At 36.6% G+C, this 18,191-nt stretch overlaps 2 protein-coding genes across 3 annotated transcripts; one reads left to right on the top strand and one right to left on the bottom strand.

The window, feature by feature from the left end:
* Positions 1-1,452: 1,452 nt before the first annotated feature.
* cldni (claudin i) lies at positions 1,453-7,282 on the top strand. Of its 2 annotated transcripts, XM_084426177.1 has the most exons (4): positions 1,453-1,629; positions 2,614-2,717; positions 3,821-3,950; positions 6,094-7,282. In XM_084426177.1, the coding sequence occupies exons 3-4, from the start codon at positions 3,822-3,824 to the stop codon at positions 6,595-6,597; spliced, it is 633 nt and encodes a 210-aa protein (XP_084282303.1). In that variant the 5' UTR covers positions 1,453-1,629; positions 2,614-2,717; position 3,821; the 3' UTR covers positions 6,598-7,282. The 2 variants fall into 2 exon arrangements, with proteins under 2 accessions (XP_084282303.1, XP_084282302.1); XM_084426176.1 differs by lacking the exon at positions 1,453-1,629 and having other exon boundaries at positions 2,231-2,717.
* On the bottom strand, positions 7,205-15,806 carry coro1a (coronin, actin binding protein, 1A). Its single transcript, XM_084426162.1, has 11 exons — positions 15,435-15,806; positions 13,704-13,907; positions 11,586-11,708; positions 10,942-11,071; positions 10,543-10,724; positions 9,687-9,806; positions 9,498-9,602; positions 9,261-9,406; positions 9,095-9,152; positions 7,700-7,915; positions 7,205-7,582 (listed from the first exon to the last, which is right to left on the bottom strand). Exons 2-11 carry the CDS (start codon positions 13,899-13,901, stop codon positions 7,493-7,495), a joined length of 1,368 nt encoding a protein of 455 aa, XP_084282288.1. The 5' UTR covers positions 13,902-13,907; positions 15,435-15,806; the 3' UTR covers positions 7,205-7,492.
* Positions 15,807-18,191: the final 2,385 nt, after the last annotated feature.

Below are 18,191 nucleotides of genomic sequence, written 5' to 3'. Positions count from 1 at the left end.
TGCTATACTATAATTACTAAAACCAAAACTAAATAGAAATGTGTCAATAGTCATAGCCAGTTAACTACATATTTCACCTATCTGCAGACTTGCAAAGAGAGAGAGAGAGAGAATCTGGTTTGAGCGGTTTAGTCCACATTTTCTGAAGAACATATAAACATTTATCAACTCACACATCAGTTGTGGTAAATGGAAGCTCAAGCATGTTCGCTTGACGTACGAGAACCAATGAGGTTCATTCTCGTGTTGCGCAGCACGTTTGAGCTTCCGCAAGAGGTTTGTTATCGCGGTGAACACTGAAAAAAATTTGGAGTAGGATTTACTGTAGCTTGCTAAGTTTTTTCACTCAGGAAATGCTAGTAAATTTACAAAGTTTGCCAAGTAAAAACCTAAACATATTTATCAGTAGCTTTAATTAGAAATCTTTAAGTTAAATTTACTTGGAATATGGAATTAAGTAAACTTTACTTAACCTAGTTAAGTGAAAGTAACAAAGAAAATAAGTAACTTTAACTTGGCTAGTAAAAGGTTGATTAATAATCGATTTAGTTGAAATTTCCTTTGCATTACATTTCACTCAAACAATAACATTGATTTATCCCAGTCATTTATAGTATGTGCTTTACTTAGATTATTTAAGTAATTTATACTACATTATGTCAAATGGTAAACCTCAAGTGAATGCAAAGACCTCAATACTTGGTAGACAATACACAATGACGGTAACATTTGATGGATCATTTTTGTGTTTGAATGTGTCATTTTGAGCAAAAAATTACTCGAAATGTCACAAAATGGCAAGTTACTAATCCTGACAACAAAAGCAGTGATAAAACAGTGTAAATACAGCTGGAAACCAGTGAAAAATTAACCTCATTAATTATTCAAGGTCCAGTGCATGATGGGAACCCCAGTATCAGAAAAGTTGAGTAATTTTTACTTAATTTTATTGAGTTGACATTTACGCTTTCATTTCTACTCGCTTGAATTAAGTACTGATATGGAATTTACTTATGGAAAACTTATGGAAAACTACTTAATTTAGTTTTTTTAATTCTTGCCTGAACTAACTTTTTCATGTAAATTACATTGTTTTTTTTCAGTAGTATTTACTTCACCAAAAAATCTTTTTTTACAGTGAAGCAGGTTCAGTTGAGCTTCTGTTTATGTTTCCTAATCAGTGTTTATGTGAATAAAAGCCTAAATTCAATATTCATCATATAAAAAGATTGTGACTCATCAGAAAATGTGGACTAAACTGCTCGACTCATATGTACTAGTTTTACGATCTCTTAATACAGTGGTTCTCAACTCCAGTCCTCAGGACCCGCTGCTCTGAACATTTTGTATGTCTCTCTTATCTGACACACTCAGTTCAGTTCATGGAGTCTCTCCTAATGAGCTGATGATCTGATTCAGGTGTGTTAAATAAGGGAGACATACAAAATGTCCAGAGCAGTGGGTCCCGAGGACTGGAGTTGAGAACCACTGTCTTAATGGCTTTTTTGAAGCGTCAAAGTGGTAGTTGTGTAAGCTGTCAATGGAGGGATTTCTCAGATTTCATCAAAAAGATCTTCATTTGTGTTCTGAAGATGAATGAAAGTCTTACGGGCTTGGAACGACATGAGGGTGAGTAGTGACAGAATTTTAATTTTTGGGTGAACTAACCCTTTAAGACATGACAGCGTCTCATGTAGACTCGAGATTCTTTTCATTGTAGGTTTTATCAATCAATTCATTTTTTAGGCATAACTAAAACTCATAGTCATTGTGTTTGCTGATGACATTTTCTAGATTTAACAGTAGAGCAATTTTCACCGCAAGATTTTTTTATTATTATTTTTTCACAAAAAAAGAGAGGCACAATGATGAAATAAAAGTCAAATAACTAATTTCAATAAATGGTGTCATTGGAATTTTCCTCATATTTTTCTTTTCCAGCATCAGAATGATATATAGTGCATTATATATCAGTGCCTCATCAGCAATACTCTTAAGTTCACAAAAAAAACAGACAAGAGAGAGACTGTGAGACCGAGAGACGTGTCGTAATCTTTCTGATACATTTCTTTCGCCTGGCTCTATTTTTGTTCCTTAAACTATGTCTTTTTTCCAATCTCTTATTTACATTTACTCTTGCCTAACCCAGCTGTGTTGTGACGATGTATCTCCCAATCCCGATGTTTCATAATTTAAAGCCCACCCACTCTAACTTGTTTATATTTGTCAGGTGTGGTTTCAATGGTGACTGGGCAGAGCTTATGAGGAGAGGTTGAGGTTGTTTTTGAGATGTCATTGTGAAGGAATTATGATTCATAGTATCATGATGCTGGACCCTCCTGAACGCATGTTTCCATTTAGTTGCATGGAAACGTGATGTACAGTGGAAAAAAAAAACTAGTTGTGTGATATTAGTGTATGTATGAATGTTTAGTTTTTGAAGAAAAAAATAAAACATGGACCGTCTCTATATAAAAACCAGAGGAAGGTGATATATAAAAACGGATGAAGAAAGCAGTAGAGTGAAAAAGAACAAGTCCAGTCTGGCCTTTTCCTCTTTACCAACCTGCCTCTGTCTCATACCCCACCCATCGCATTCCTCTACAAAAGCAGCCCCACATCCCAACACCTTCATTAGAGGTAACCGTTTGGTAAGGTGGGAGACAAACTTAAAGACGAACCGAAGAGAAATTGTCTTCAAAGAGCAACAATAAAAGGTAATGTTCAAACTTTTTTTCCTTTTTGCAAAGTTACATAAATTATTTAAAAAGAAGGATAAATGATTTTATATAAGGTGGTGCCTTTGTGTATTGTGTTATGTCCAGGTATTTTGAGTAAGGCCTTGCAGATATCCATGTTTAGATGTTTTTTTTAAGTGTATGACATTGTCAAAATGTTTCATGTTGTCTTTGTATGTAACATCATACATAAAACGTTATATTACAAAAATGACTTGAAGCACGTCATATTGAGAAGCAAAATAAACAGGTAATGTTTCACTATGGACTTCTCTTTCTGTTAATATTGTTATAATGTGTAACTTACCTGAAAACTGGACAGTATAGCACATATGAATACATAAAAAACGTAATTCCTCACTCATTCATGATTTTAGCTCAGTTAAGAGCAGAATTATGATTGCTTAGACGGAAAGAATACAATTTTAAAGGAGCCGAACAGCATGTTAATCGCTCAGAGAGCTGTTGAATGATTCACAGTAAACTAAAAGCAGCCACAATTACCGTTAGTCATTTTGTTGGTGCCCACGCACCACCTGTTCACCCCTTCCCTATCCATCCTATCCTTCTCACCAATCCATGGTGCTTTGTGCTGAGTAGAAAGATAATACAGTGCACTATGATGGACTACGGGGTCTTAACTACAGTCCACACATTCTAACAGTAGTTTTATGAATCGGCCAAGAGCAAATCCTGAGGAAATATAAGAGAAGTTCAGAGAGTTTTTTTTTTCTGCATTCGAATAGAACCGAATAGCATAGAATGAGCGGGACCTGAGACCCCTCTCTGGGAGTGGCAGTTCACCAAGTAAAGATTGTTAGAACCTGTTGAGACTTGAGGCTTTTGCTTTATGATGTGAGGTTTCTTAGCGTTGATGTTTTTTTTCTGCTATAGCCCTAAGATACAAATTCTTGTATGGGCCTGTCTAAAGGGAGGAGCCATTGAGTTTCTGTGCAAATACATAAGAACTAGATTAGAATATTACAAAACATCAGGAACAGGAAACTACTGGTTTTGTAGCCTATTTTGTCATGCCATTTTTTGGTCTTTCAGTTTTAACACCATCTCCCTTACTCTTTCAGAATGGGCTCTGCTGTACAGATCGTGTGTGTGGCACTGGGAATTTTAGGTCTCATTGCTGCGGTCGTGACCATTGCTGTTCCAAGATGGAGGGTTTCTGCCTTTATTGGTCAGAACATTATCACTGCACAGGTAAAATCAATGTTTAATCAACATTTTGATTAAAAGAAAAATAATATTTATTTTTTAATAAAAAAAAATGAATGACGCTATTATATAGCTGTGTATGAGGAAGAGACTGAAATTTGCACTGTAAATGGTCTGAGAGCAGTGATCAGTAGGCTATTCACCTGAAGTATGTTTTCTTGTGATGTGTTGAATATGTTAAAACTGTTAAATACAGTTGTTATTGCTAATACAAACAGTCAGAAACTCTTTTCATTAATTAAAATAAAGCTTACATAACATAAAAATATTAGATGAAAAACTTTTTCTTTTTTTTTAAATAAATGAAAATGAGAAATGTTACTTTTGGCAATCAGTTGAAACAAAATCACTGAAATAATTAAAACTGGTAACAAATAATTGGTAACACTTTAGTTAAGGGTCCAATTCTCAAGCGTCTGTTGCAAGTGTTTAATCTATGTTTTTTTCAACACACACATATAATCATCAGAGATGCACGCGATTAGCCTACATCCGGAAATAGACAAGCTTTGTTTTTCCAAATGCTCCAAGCAAATATCCTGTCAATTTAATAAACTTTTATAAACCCAGCCAGTATAATCGCAATGAACACATCCAAAATGAAATATTTAACATATATATATAACAACTGCAAAGCGTCTAATTTGTAAACAAAATGATTTACGCACTAAATCCATTATAAACTCCGGCACAATTTGTTACTCTCAAGACAGACGTCACATCCCGAACCTCACAGCAATTGGCTGCCGACCGCGTTTTTCGCTTGATATTTGCATATAGAAAAAGAACTGCCCAACCTTTTTGACGCTCTCAACGCTTTCCCAAGGGGGTAATCTATCGGCCGGAAACTGAAGCTTCCCTGGGGGCTACCATTGATTAGCAGACCATCGCCTGCTGTTAGCATTCCATTGACTCCCATTAATTTTGGCGTCACTTTGACAGCGAATAACTTTACATCTGAGGCGTTTAAAGACTCCATTTGTCCATTATTTATTTTTAAAGAAACACTAAAATGTATAAAAGGCTCCATTACCTTGTATCTTACTTTATGGCCCTGTAGAAGCAGTTTTTGTAAAAATAGGCTAACAATTGCGTCATAACCACCCGACTCCGCTTCGCTCGCACCGTTATTCTGCATGACCTTATATTTTACATCCCTTAATCCTATACCCAATTTTAGTATATGTGCTGCCGAAGCAAGCACCTTAATCCTATACCCAATAGAGTTTATTGAGGCAAAAGTCGTAGTTAATAATTGATAGTGAGAATTGGTCCCTAATTTAAAGTGACTGAAATATTTTTAAATAATAATAAAAATGCCAAAAGAAAATACAAAATTACTAAAATACCAAGACAATGGAAAATAGTGTAGCTTCATCCAGCATGTATATACATTCACAATTGTCCTTGACATTGTGCAATATTCTCCGCTAAATAGAATTTTACTAACACTATCGAATTGGCTATTAAAGTCGGAATGACACAAGTTGCGATATTCTTTTTTTTTTTTTTTTGATTGGATCGTTGGATGGTTGTGGTCAGAGCCGCTCGGTTGTGGTTTGCTACTGCTCTGACGTCATGTGAGTGACAGGTTGATCCCGCCCTCGAGCCAGTAAACATGTCATCAGATAAGAGAAGAGATGCCGCTGCAAAAGGGAGAGGAAGTTATTCTGATAAAAGATTACGAGGGCACATGAATTTAAAATATGTGCAAGGAAATGATAATTTATAATAAATACAGCAATATTCCATAAAATTTTACCATTAAATATTCCATTAAAAAAAAAGATGTTTCCATTAAATATTCCATTAAAAATAAGATAGTTAATTTTGATTTCATGTTGACTTTAATCATTCTAATATTAGATTATATAATGTGTCATGCATAGGCTACTCTACAGAGAGATGGAGACTGTGTAGGCTACTTTAGTGTATGGAGCGACATTCGGTTATAATTTTTTTTTTAAAAATTCGTTATTCTTGAAAGAATTATGTGGATGGGAGGGTATATTTCATATTTTGTTATTTGACGATATCTAAAACTAACTTCCCTCAGGCCATATTTCCCATGAATAACATGTAGCCTACGCCTAAAAATAAAGCTAGATAATTGTTTCTCTCCTCACAGGTTCAGGAGGAGGGCTTGTGGATGCAGTGTGTGTCTCAGAGTACCGGACAGCAGCAGTGTAAGACCTTCGACTCAATGCTCATCCTGAGCTCTGAACTTCAGGCGTCCCGTGCCATGACCATCATCTGCTGTATGCTCGCTGTCCTGTCCCTGCTCATTCTCTGCGCCGGAGCCGACTTCACCACCTGCATTGACAACGAAGATGTCAAACCCAAAATGAGTCTGGTGTCCGCTATTGGGCTGATCATCGCGGGCTTGTTGCTGATCATCCCTGTCAGCTGGGCGGCAAATAATGTCATACGCGACTTCAACGATCCACTGGTCGATGCGTCTAAGAAAAGAGAGTTGGGTGCATGTATCTTCGTGGGCTGGGGAGGAGGAACCCTGCTCCTGCTGGCCGGAGGCCTGCTGTGTTGCTTCAGCAGACCCCGCTCTGGAGGATCGAGCGGAACCGCCAAATACTACAGCAATAGCGCATCTGCACCAAGCAAGAACTATGTGTAGTGTAGATAAAGAAAAATGTATTAAACTAATAAGTAGTCGCAGTAATTATAGCTGGAGTCTAAAATGGGTTAATGTTAGTAGGCGAAGTAGTATTTAGTAGTTGGTAGGAAATTAGAAAAACTTACATGAGAAAAGGTCAAGATCTAGAAAAATGTAAATATTAATTGTTTGGAGCGTTTAGAAATACAGTCTTTAAGCTTTTTAATGAATTCGTTTTATATCTTTTACAATTTACTGCTGCGATTTCTCAGTGCAGCTAATACACTATGCACTTGTTTATTAAAATTCAGGGATGGGCCAAGCTTGTGTCCGAAATACTTTCAGGTCATTATCTGTGCCAGTCCTTGGCATTTCAAAAAATTCTACTGAATAAATACGGTTGTAAACTTTACAGTGTTTAGGCTTTAACTTTTTAGGAAATGTTTTTTGTGTAGTTGCTACACAATTTTTTGTTAGTTCACTGAGGTTTTTTTTTTGTGCGTGTGTGTGTATTGTGTATTTGGTCATAATCATTTCTATTGTCTTTCATATATTTTCAATAAAAATTGACTGATTTAAGACATTTGTGTGTGCAGAATGAACAATGACTTTTTGACACATAAATAAATCTTTGTTAAAATAACACTGACCTTTATTTCAAATCCTATAAAACATATATTAAAATGGGCTTCAAACAAATTCAATCACATTTAAAAAAAAATCTTTCAAAAAAAAAAAAAGAGTAAAATCCCTGAAGAGCAAAATTTGGTCTGCAAAATAGTATCCGATGAAAACTTTTCACATAATTCTACAAATCTTTCTGATATGAACCTTTTACAATTTCATTATTCACGCATCTTATATGTGTCAATTGCATATTTCTTTTAAATCTCATTCTACTGGGGTCTCTCTTCAGCTAATTGCTCTCCAGTTCGCTCACACGCTTGGTCAATTGCTCAACCATCTCTCTCAGCTCCTTCACCTCATTCTGCAAGGCCTGCACGTCCTGTGTGTGAAAGAGAAAGAAAGCTAGAATGAGAAACTCAGTTTTATATACAATTCACTATGTTTGGGGTTAAATAAAATGCATTAAAAAGGCTGGGGTAATTATCTGTTCTCGTACCCCACTGTCAGATTGTCGGTTGTTCGAGGAAGAGGATGTTGTGGCCATCAAGCTTTTGATGACTTTGAACTCTTTGTTTTTGGTGGTAGCCACAAAACCATCTTTCAAGGAGATCAGGATTGGTTCCCCATCTTTACCAGCAAACCAATCATCTGCCTCCACCGATGGCTCTGGACCAATCGTGTCAGGGTAAAGGTCCTCTTGAAACAAGTCAGACTAAAGCAAGGAAAAGATAATGTTGGATTAAGATGCCATAAATCAACTGTGTGGCATTCATACACCATCAATAAAAAATTTATTTTTTGTTTTTAAAAGCTGAATTTTCAATATTTAGAGTCACATGATCCTTCAGAAACCATTCAATGCTGCTTTGGTGCTCAAGAAAATGTCGATGTTGAAAACAGTTGTGCTGCTTAATATTTTTGTGGATTCCGTGATACTTTTTTTTAGGATTCTTTGATGAATAAAAAGTTCAAATGAACAGCATTTATATGAAACACAAATCTTTTGCAACATTATAAATGTGTAATGTTTTAGCGGCATCTAGTGGTGAGGTTGCGAATTGCAACCAACAGAAGTTATGGTGGCAGACAGGAAAAGAAGTCGATGTCTGAGACAGCAGAGCCAGTTAAGCAATGAGGTTTCTTTACAAAGATAAATTAAGAAATTAGGTCTACTTAATTATTCAGTAAAACGATATGTTATTGTGAATATTATTGTTACTTGTTCATCATTGTGTCAGTGTTTTATTCGCTGACTTTAGCTTGCTTCTTTGCACAAAGAACAACATTTGTCCATTTAGGGCTACTGTAGAAACATGTCGGCGCATTTCAATGTAAGGGGACCCGTGGTGTATGTAGATAGAAATGGCTCATTCTAAGGTAATAAAAACATAACGGTTCATTAAGTAAGGTCACTGAAAACATAGTTATGTATATGATATTGCATTTCTGTCAACAGATCCTCCTAAATATTACACAATGCACCTTTAAAGCTACACTATATAACTTTCGGCCCTCTAGCGGTTAAAAAAGAAAATGGCATGCGTCTTGAGTAAGAATGGATGAATGTGCACACATGGATACAGAGCGGATAGATTATAGATAATTCTGTGGAGGCCAGCCCTTTTTCATGATAAACAGTACATTTTTCTCGTTCGTTTGCAAATTTTTAGCTGACATGCACAGGCAAATTAATGATTAAGACATATCATAATATCATTATTATAGGTTTATCAAAAGGGTATTTGGTTAAAGTAAAGACATGGTTTGGAATATATTTTTACATAAAGTTACATAGTGTAGCTTTAATGCATCCTTGCTGAATGAAACTATTTCTTTCAAACAAACAAAAATCTTATTGACCCCAAATCTTTGACTTTAAATCCAAACTTACCTTACGAGGCACAGTCATAACAACAGGTTCACACTTTCTCTCATGAAGTTTATAGAACCTGAAATAAATATAAAATAATCAAGAATTGAAAATGCTGAACTTTCTAAATGTTTGTGGGACAAAGCAACTACACAATGGGCATTGGTGAAAGGCTGGGCGTGTTTACCTTGCAATCTCACACTTGTTGACTTCCAGGCCTCTCTTAGGCATGTAGCCCATGCCCTTCTGACTCTCTTTGCTGCTGTACATGGAGAGATAGTGGACGTATGGAGCCTCGTCTGTCACCTCAAAGTATCTGATGCTGCTGTCACCCTGTCAAACCATATGCACTTTTAACACATACAACTTCATGAACAAATAACTCTTCATGATCATAAAACTTGAACTTGTGTTGGATCCTTGCCTTGCCACAAAGGTAGACCACACCAGTGTCAGGGTCAAAGAAAGGTAAGAGCACTCCACTGCTGGTGTCCAGCTCCTGCAGAGTCAAGGGCTCATCCAAGTTGTTCTGCAACCACAAACAACACACTTTTGTGAGTCACTTGTTTGTAAAACTGAAAAAGAGAGCTTCTGAAACACATGATGTACTCACAGGATCCCACAGCGCCACCTGCCGCTCACTCATGCGGCTGAAACCGGTGGTCAGGATCTTGCCGTCAGACACAAACACAGCTCTGATTGGCCTGGAACCTTCATGAGGCTTGTCCTTCTCCTGAAACACACATATTCACATGAGCAGTGAATAAGCTGGCAGAAAGGAAAGTGTAAGAAAGAGACACTATAATAAGCTATAAAAGAACACTACAAAAAATGTTCAGACTGTAAATTGGAATAAATAAAGGCATAGTTTGCGTTGAATTGATTAGTTAATTACTTTGAATGCAAAATGTTAAAAGACAAAAAATGCAGTCACATTAACTGTTGTTTGAATTTTCAAGGGCGAATCGAAGTCATTTCAAAAGGAATTAATGCAATCGGGAATTTTGCACAATGCAGATTTCGCAACAGTTTCAAGTTGGATACGTTGGCTAACAGAAGGTGAGCTGTGATTCATAAATGTTACTGCACCTTAAGAAAACATTAAATTATCACTAAGATTTCCTGTTAATTACTGCGGCTTTAAATTATTCGGAATCATGTGCTCAATCTCAAGTTTTCTGAATACTTGCATTAACATTGAAAAAAAAAACACTGATGCAATGCTTTAAAACGCCATCAAAAATACATGAAACCCAACAACCAACTAACTGATCTTTTTAAGTACAGCAAAATCCTAACATCCTAACACCACAAGACAACTAATTGCTAGATGTGACAACAAAATCAATGTGAATGGTAAACAATGCAAATACATTACTTATTTAAACCCATACATTTAAAAAAATAAAAAATTATTCACTTCGGTTAGCATTATTTTATCATGTTTTACATTGAAGGGATGCACGCACTTTGATGACGGAGCCCTTGCGGGGGTCGAACACTCGTAGTTTCTTGTCCTTGCAGGCAGTAAGGATCTGAGAGCCGTTTCTGTTCCAGCAGGCGCTGTAGATCAGATCAGTGTGCACTGAGTCAATGCGCACCACTGCCTCTCCACGAGCCACATTCCACAGGATGACCACGTTATCACAGCCTGCAGACAGGAACCAAGAGTGAAAGAAAGGCCGACAAGGTAAATCAAGAGTACAGGGGGAAGGAGGAAGATTGATGTGGAAGAGAGAGAGAAAAGGAAACAGAAACGTCAAATTTATGATAAACCTAAAGAAGTGTATGAAGAATCAGCAGAGGGCGCCACCATTCCACCAACTGTAAAAGTTTGGCTGTTGGGTGGATGTGTGATGTTGGTTTACCTGCACTCATTAGCACGTTGTGGGCAGTGGGGTGCCAGCTGAGGATGCCCACACGTTTAGAGTGCCCTTCCAGCTTCACAACTGGGTCCTTCAGGGGCGATATGAGACCTCCCTCCGGAATCTCCCAGATCTATTACATAACAACATTGACCTTATGTTATAATAAGTAGTGTGAGTTAGATCATACTTTTCACACCAGTACGGTTTCCACATTCAAATTAGTTATTCCGGCATTACAGCTGGTTAGATGCTAGATGGAGCAATTTTAAATAGTAATTTACACACTTAAAAGACTGAACGTGTTTGTTGTCTATGAAAAGTACTTGTACACATGAGCATTATTTCACATTCATTAGGATTGATAAAGGCACTGTTTAAACCGGTATGTATTTTCATACCGACATCATCCCACATAACCGGTATTACCGTATATTGTAGCAAGCCTAATATGAGCTGCTGTTTTGTATACATAATTGTATTATTCATTAATTGATTTGATATTTATAATAATCGGTAGGTGTGGATGGCACTGGTCCGATAATTATGGATTATATTAGCATTTTCACTTTAGTACGAGTATTGACTGTTTTGGTGCATAAATGTAATTTGATCAAGCCAATAAGCTAAAGGCACATGTCACTCACCATGACACTACAGTCTTCAGAGCCACTGGCAATGATGTTGTCATTATGTGGGCAGAATTCAATGTCCAATACGGGTCCAGTGTGACCACATACAGTGGGCTGGGACATGTCGATGCGACCCGTCTAAAACACAAATCAGAGACCCAGAAGGGACAAATGGGTTACTAAGGTAAACCTTGGTATGAAGGAGAGAAAACACAAATGTACACAAATAGATCCATGTAAAAGTCCTTCAAATGACTAAACATAGAATATGAACTCTTTGAAACTTTGACCAACAGAGCAGTAAAAGAGCAGGAGAGATCTCAGACAGATGAGGAGGGCTGTGTCAGCTGATCTCAATTTTACAGCTATGCCTTCAATTACGCCTAATAACTACTAACCCGTTTAGAGAGGACAGCACCGTGCATGAGTTCCCATCATGCACGAGGAGAGCACATTCACTCTGCAAAAATCCTATTGTTAAATGTGAGTGCTGTGTGCAAGTCCATGTACAGGAACAGTCTATAAATTATTACAGGGGCTGCAGTACGCAAGTAAGAACTTGAAAAAAAATATGTTTTAAGTGGACTTAAGCAGCATTATTATTGTTAAAATAAAATATAAATATTAGTTAAAAAACCTAAACTTAAAAATCTTAACAGAAAATTTGAAATGTTGCCTTGGCAACTAATTGAAAGAAAAGAAGTTGAGGTACTAAAATCACTAAAACTTGAAACTGAAATAAAGTAAATTAAAGCTAAATAGAATTATTTAAAAGATTAATAGAAATGAAAAATGAAAGTGAACATATCAAAACAAAAGACAATTCAAAATATTAATAAATAAATACTAGTATACAATATCCCTGACACTATATTATTAATATTACTGAATAACACTTAAATAACAGTAGCCTAAAGATGATTTAATTATTGTCAGAGAAAGCGACTGGTTAAGTTCAAATTACAACAAATTCATATTTTCCTTAAGGGTCTAACTAACTTATGGTACAATGGGGTCCAAAATTCTGAAACCACTAGTTCTACATTAATATTTAATTTAATCCAAAATATGAATTACAAATTATAGTATCAGAATGACAATTTGAGTAAAAAGTCAACACATTTTTTTTTTACATGAATTTCATATTCCCCCCTTTAATGACATTGTGAACTTCACAAGTGTGTACAAAACCTGATGATCATGTTATCAGTCTCAAAACTGAGCTTTCAAAACTTCCTCAAGCCACCCAAACGAAATGAAAGGGCTCGACTCGAATTCTCATGTTCATTGGGAAACAATGGCTGCCATTGAGCAAAGCATCGAGTGTAAGATGCACAGCAGATTGAATATGACAGATCTCCCATTCATTCTCAGGCATAAGACCCAGGAGTGCAGACAGAGTAACATATAGAAACAGAGGACCAGAGATGATGGACTCAGAAGATGAAAAAGAAAGAAAGAAATGACAAACTCTACAACAGCAACAAAAAGAGGAAGACAAAAAACAATTTTCCACCATATTGCCACCCCCACATGTGAAAGGTATTTTGAAAATATCAGAAAGCTTTATGAAGTAAAAAGTACACAATCAAATTTTGAACCAAGCTGATCACAAGAAAAAAGCAGGCACATCAAGTCTAAGTGGCAGCTGTCCTTTTCTCATAGTTTTTGTCACTCACTCAATCTGCAAGCTGTCACCACATCCTGTGCAGGGCTGACAGCAGCGCACTCCAAATATGGCAAAAACAAGATGCAAGAGAGCAGAAAGAGAAGAGATGCTAGGTCTGGTGACACGTACATATGAAACTCAACCTTGAACTTCCTTATTTAGACAAACACTGCATGACATATGTAGCGTTCAAAATTCAAAGACCTCAGAAGATCATTTGAAACAGATAATGGGTTAAAACTACAGTTGGACCTAAAACTATCAAGTCCAACTAACTTAATGTCTTTATCTTAATATTGGCATTTCTCTCTCTCTCTCTCTCTCTCTCTCTCTCTCTCTCTCTCTATATATATATATATATATATATAAAATCAAACCTTGAATGGTTTCAATATATACCCACTGCCCACCAACATGAACATTGCAATTAATTTGAGCTTAATGAGTGCTTAATCTGGATGCACCTTGCTCAGTGGCAATACAATAAAAGCTCCTCCACCACTGGCATCCACAATCATGGCCACAAACTTGGGGTTGACGGAGCAGAAGTTGCTGTCCCAGGTCATCTGGGAGATCCTGATGTCATCATAGCACTGGTCTGCCTTCACCGCCTGGCCAAAGACATGGCGGAACTTACTGGTCCTGACCACCTTCCTAGACATGATGACCTGAGGAACGACAGAGGAGGAAGAGACACAGGGATGGAGAGAGAAAACACATGAATATGAGAAACAGCTGGAAAAGTAAATTAAGTTATGATGGTTTTCATCATTACTTTCAAACATTCCAGTAGCTCAATTTAGATCAAATTTAGATAAAAGTGTCTGCCACATGCATAATCGAAAGTTGCAAGTTTTCTTTTTGTGGGTTGAAAAATTTGCATCTTAATATAGGCAACACGGTAATATATTCATTGAAGGAAGCTGTTTTTTCAGGTATTTCTGTATTTGTAATTTGTGGTAAAAATGGCTGACTCCAGTTACTGCATTTGATGATGATCTGAACTCTTCGCTGTTGTCAGTATGTTTGCACTCAAATTTAATTCTTGGTTTAATAACTAAATTCTCTTGAATTTGAATGAATTCCTGTAAATGTAAATTTTTTTCATCTTTCTATGTTTAAAACAGTGTGTAGGCAACAAGCCCAAAGAAAGAGGAAGGAAAGAGGAAACTAGCATGAAGTAAATGAGAAGGAAATGCTACTTCTCTAAGTCTGATGCCACGTTGTTTGCAGGTTTTAGTGATAAAGCACTAAACCCTCTTCTCATCTTTATCTCTCTCTTTTTGATCCCTTTTTTCATTTCTCATCACATCAAACGCAGTCTTGTGCATATGCTTAATTAGTTGACTAACAAATGTCACTCTCATTTGCAATGCATCGCTGAAGCCCTGTATGCTCACAGAAATAATCTGAAAGATGAAATGAAAGATGCAAAAGAAAGTGAGCATTAGATAAGGCGGAGAGAGGAAACTTGTAACTGGACTAACACCACAGCAACTGTTGGAGCGCAGGAGATGTTCAGAACTTCAGTTACACCACATCCTTCCACACAAACATGCTGCTTCAGAAAGACTGTACAAATGTTTCCATTCATTTAATTTCTATAATAATCCTGACTGAGACTATCTATCCCTAACTATCCCTTTAAGGATTTAAAAAATATATATTTTAATGAATAATTTTTTTTTTTTTTTTACAGTGCTTTGTTCTTTATCTGTTTTCTATATTTATTTCTTCCTAGCTCGTATTGAGCAGACTCTTAAAGCTATAGGCTACAATATTTGCAAAAATCTGTGTGAATGAGTGAAGAACTCAGTCATATCAGCTTCACCTTTTTAGTGAGTAGTTCTCTTACAAAACTTCCTCAAATGTTTAACCGTGCCTTGCCACAGTTCGGAAAAGCACAGACACATTTAGCAATGGACGTTCTCGTTGAAACAATATTATGGAACAGTACTAAACCGAGTAAAAAGACTGAATGTATTAGGAACGATCTGCAGATTAGGTCCCAAATCCTATTTAGCTAAACAACATTTTAGGTCGTATAGGAGCGTCTAGGCGCGCCCAACCGGCTGTCTAGATAGTCAGCTTACTAGGTTTTGAGAGGCGGGCAAAGATGCAAAGTTCTGCACGGTTACCAAAAACACCGTACAGGAGCACAACACACCATATGATGATGGGACGGGGCACTGTACCTGAGAACTGTGGCTGGGAGGGACTCTGGCTCCTGAGGCGAGAGGATGAAGCGCTGAGCTCGTTTGACAGATGGAGAGAAGCGGATGAATGCCAGCAGTTATGGCCAGATCTCACTGTAAAGCATGGAGGAAGTGAGAGTTTAAGATGTAGATGAGAATGGGAGGTGTCCTCTCTTTATGTTTCCTTTTAAAGTGATTTACGTTGCATGAAGCTGAACCCCGCTTGATCTCTCACTTTATCGTGGTCATAGCAACACAAACGTGACGTGCGCTGGAATAAAGTTTGCGGTTTTGCCGACATGTTTATCTGAATGTTTATCACTTTATCGAACCGTTATCACCCTTACATTTTCCTACGCTTTGTTTTCTGACAATAGGCAACTAAACACCAAAGTAGTTAAATGCAGCATTAAAGTTGACGCCCTTACAATTTGCATGCACCTTATTTCCGCCAAAACTGAACAAATACAACTTTGATAACTTGACATAAGCAACAAATTTTGTCATCCCAAATTATAAATATTGCGAAAGCTTCTTGCACTGTTCGAAAGAGATCCGTTTGCCCTGTTTTCACAGCACGCGGTATTTGGTTTGAACTAGTTTATCATTTAACCTTACTCTAAAATCTTTATGTGTGGATGGCTTTTTAAATAATTTTTTTATAAATAGAAATATTTGACAATAAATCGTCATAAATAATTTTTTTTTTTTTTTTTTTTTTGTCTTGAACAAATGTTTCCATCCGTCTGTACATGTTGGAAACAGGTAACGTTAATATCATGTGCACGTTCAGATTTATATTTAGTAAGAAAGTAAACTGGCACTGGAATTGTGTATTTTGCACAGTAATTAAGCATTTAGCATTATCATGTATTGTGACGAGTAGTGTTATAAAATGATATGCATCTAGTTAGGCTCTATCCCTTAAAGGGATAGTAGCCTATAGCCAAAAATGAAAATTCTGTCATCGTTTACTCACTCCCATGTCGTTCCAAACCTGTATGAATATCTTTCTTCTGATGAACACAAAGGAAGATATTTTAAAGAGGGTAACCAAACAGTTGATGGGCCCCACTGACTTTCATAGAATGGAAAGGGAAAAAAATACTGTGGAAGTCAATGGGGCCCATCAACTGTTTGGTTATTGACATTGTTCAAAACATATTATTTTGTGTTCAGCAGAAGAAAGAAACTCATACAGGTTTGGAACAACATGAGGGAGAATAAATTATGACAGAAACTATCTATTTAACAGTTATTTTTGACCCCGGGGAAAGTTAGATACAGGTTAGGGACAGATTTAATATATAGAACAACATAAATAAATAAATAAATAAATAAATAAATAAAAATAAAAAAGTGATTTTAACTTTACACAAGTCACTTAAGTCACACAAGCACACACCTGTGAGAATAAACATAGCAAATATGAATAACCTAAAGTGGAGGTCAAAAAGCAGACATATCCTGTTTACATCAGCAGTCCTTCTCCAAACCATTAAGAAAGTCAAAAGAGACCATTTAAAAAATATAAACCTCAGTTTATTGCACAATCGCTGCAGGAGACCATGGGGTTTGGAAGATCTGTCTGTGTGAACAAATGTAATCGTGGACACAAATAGACATATAGAAATATAGGCCCATATATAATAAACCAACAGAGACACACACTTGTAGACAAACTCATGTACAACAAGAAAGAAATGTTTATGTAAAACCAAAGCTATAGCAAGTTTTGCAATAAATTAGTTTAGGAGGCATAACAAACCAACAAGAAAGAAAGATAAATGGCCAACGTGGCTCAGCGAGTGACCTTCGTGACTGACTTCATCCAGAATGTCAACACGGTTCAACTGAACATCATTTATGCTGTAACCGACATATAAAGACAATAGAGTGCTGTGGCCACCAGATGGTGCCAAATAACAACCAAAATAAATAGAAACATACAAGCACGAGTAAAAAAAAAAAAAAAAAAACCTTTAACAAAACGACAGATCTTTCAGAGACCTCCTGTCATCCTATGTGCATTAGTATTCTCAGCCTTTGTACTTAAATTATGATTATCATTGATAGTGGTAATCCATCTCAGAATAATATCATAATAATGCGAGATGTAACTGAGTAGTTTTTAAATGATCATTAACAGGCTATCCAGCACCTGCATACTAAGAAACAAAATGTTATTATAGTTTCATACATCATGTCATTATTTTTTTACCACAGGACATTTAGAATATACAGACAGGAGAACATCATCCATGAGAATATCATCCTTGTTCCTCCTCTAAAACATGAGTTATGTTGCAATCCATTTGCTTTAGGGCTTCAATGTAACATGCTCTGCACATTCTCACATCACTTAACTATATAAATAAACACATTCTTGATCAGCATTTATGGACACATTCGGCCCCACAAAGGCAATATGCATCAAGAAGGATGCATGGTCCAAATGCTTGATGACTGACAAGCCATCACGATCTTTGCCCTTAAAAACATAGAACTGTCATCTTTTTTTTTTTTTTTTCTTCTTTTTCTTTTTTTCAGTTTCAAATCTTAACCAGAACAAGCAAAAGACATGACAGGATGAAAAGAAAACTGGCCCGAAATCAGTTGTTGAGGTCACTCAGTACAAGTGAGCACTGACAGGGCACCCTGAGAAGAGGAAACCCCAGGATGGCATGGTCTGAGCAAAACAAATCTGTCTCTTTTCAGGACTGGTAAAACTGGCAAAACATCTGGTTTTTGGAATTC

This window comes from Rutilus rutilus (genome assembly GCF_951802725.1).
Source record: "Rutilus rutilus genome assembly, chromosome: 1".
In the NCBI taxonomy this organism is placed as follows: domain Eukaryota; kingdom Metazoa; phylum Chordata; class Actinopteri; order Cypriniformes; family Leuciscidae; genus Rutilus; species Rutilus rutilus.
This window is presented reverse-complemented; position numbering and strand designations above follow the sequence as displayed.

Coding starts and splice junctions, on each gene's coding strand:
- cldni (XM_084426177.1), top strand. CDS start 3,822: ATGGGCTCTGCTGTACAGATCGTGTGTGTGGCACTGGGAATTTTAGGT. Junction 3,951..6,093: donor AGAACATTATCACTGCACAG/GTAAAATCAATG, acceptor CTCTCCTCACAG/GTTCAGGAGGAGGGCTTGTG.
- coro1a (XM_084426162.1), bottom strand. CDS start 13,901: ATGTCTAGGAAGGTGGTCAGGACCAGTAAGTTCCGCCATGTCTTTGGC. Junction 9,807..10,542: donor GCAAGGGCTCCGTCATCAAA/GTGCGTGCATCC, acceptor TGTGTGTTTCAG/GAGAAGGACAAGCCTCATGA. Junction 9,153..9,260: donor AACAAGTGTGAGATTGCAAG/GTAAACACGCCC, acceptor TATTTATTTCAG/GTTCTATAAACTTCATGAGA.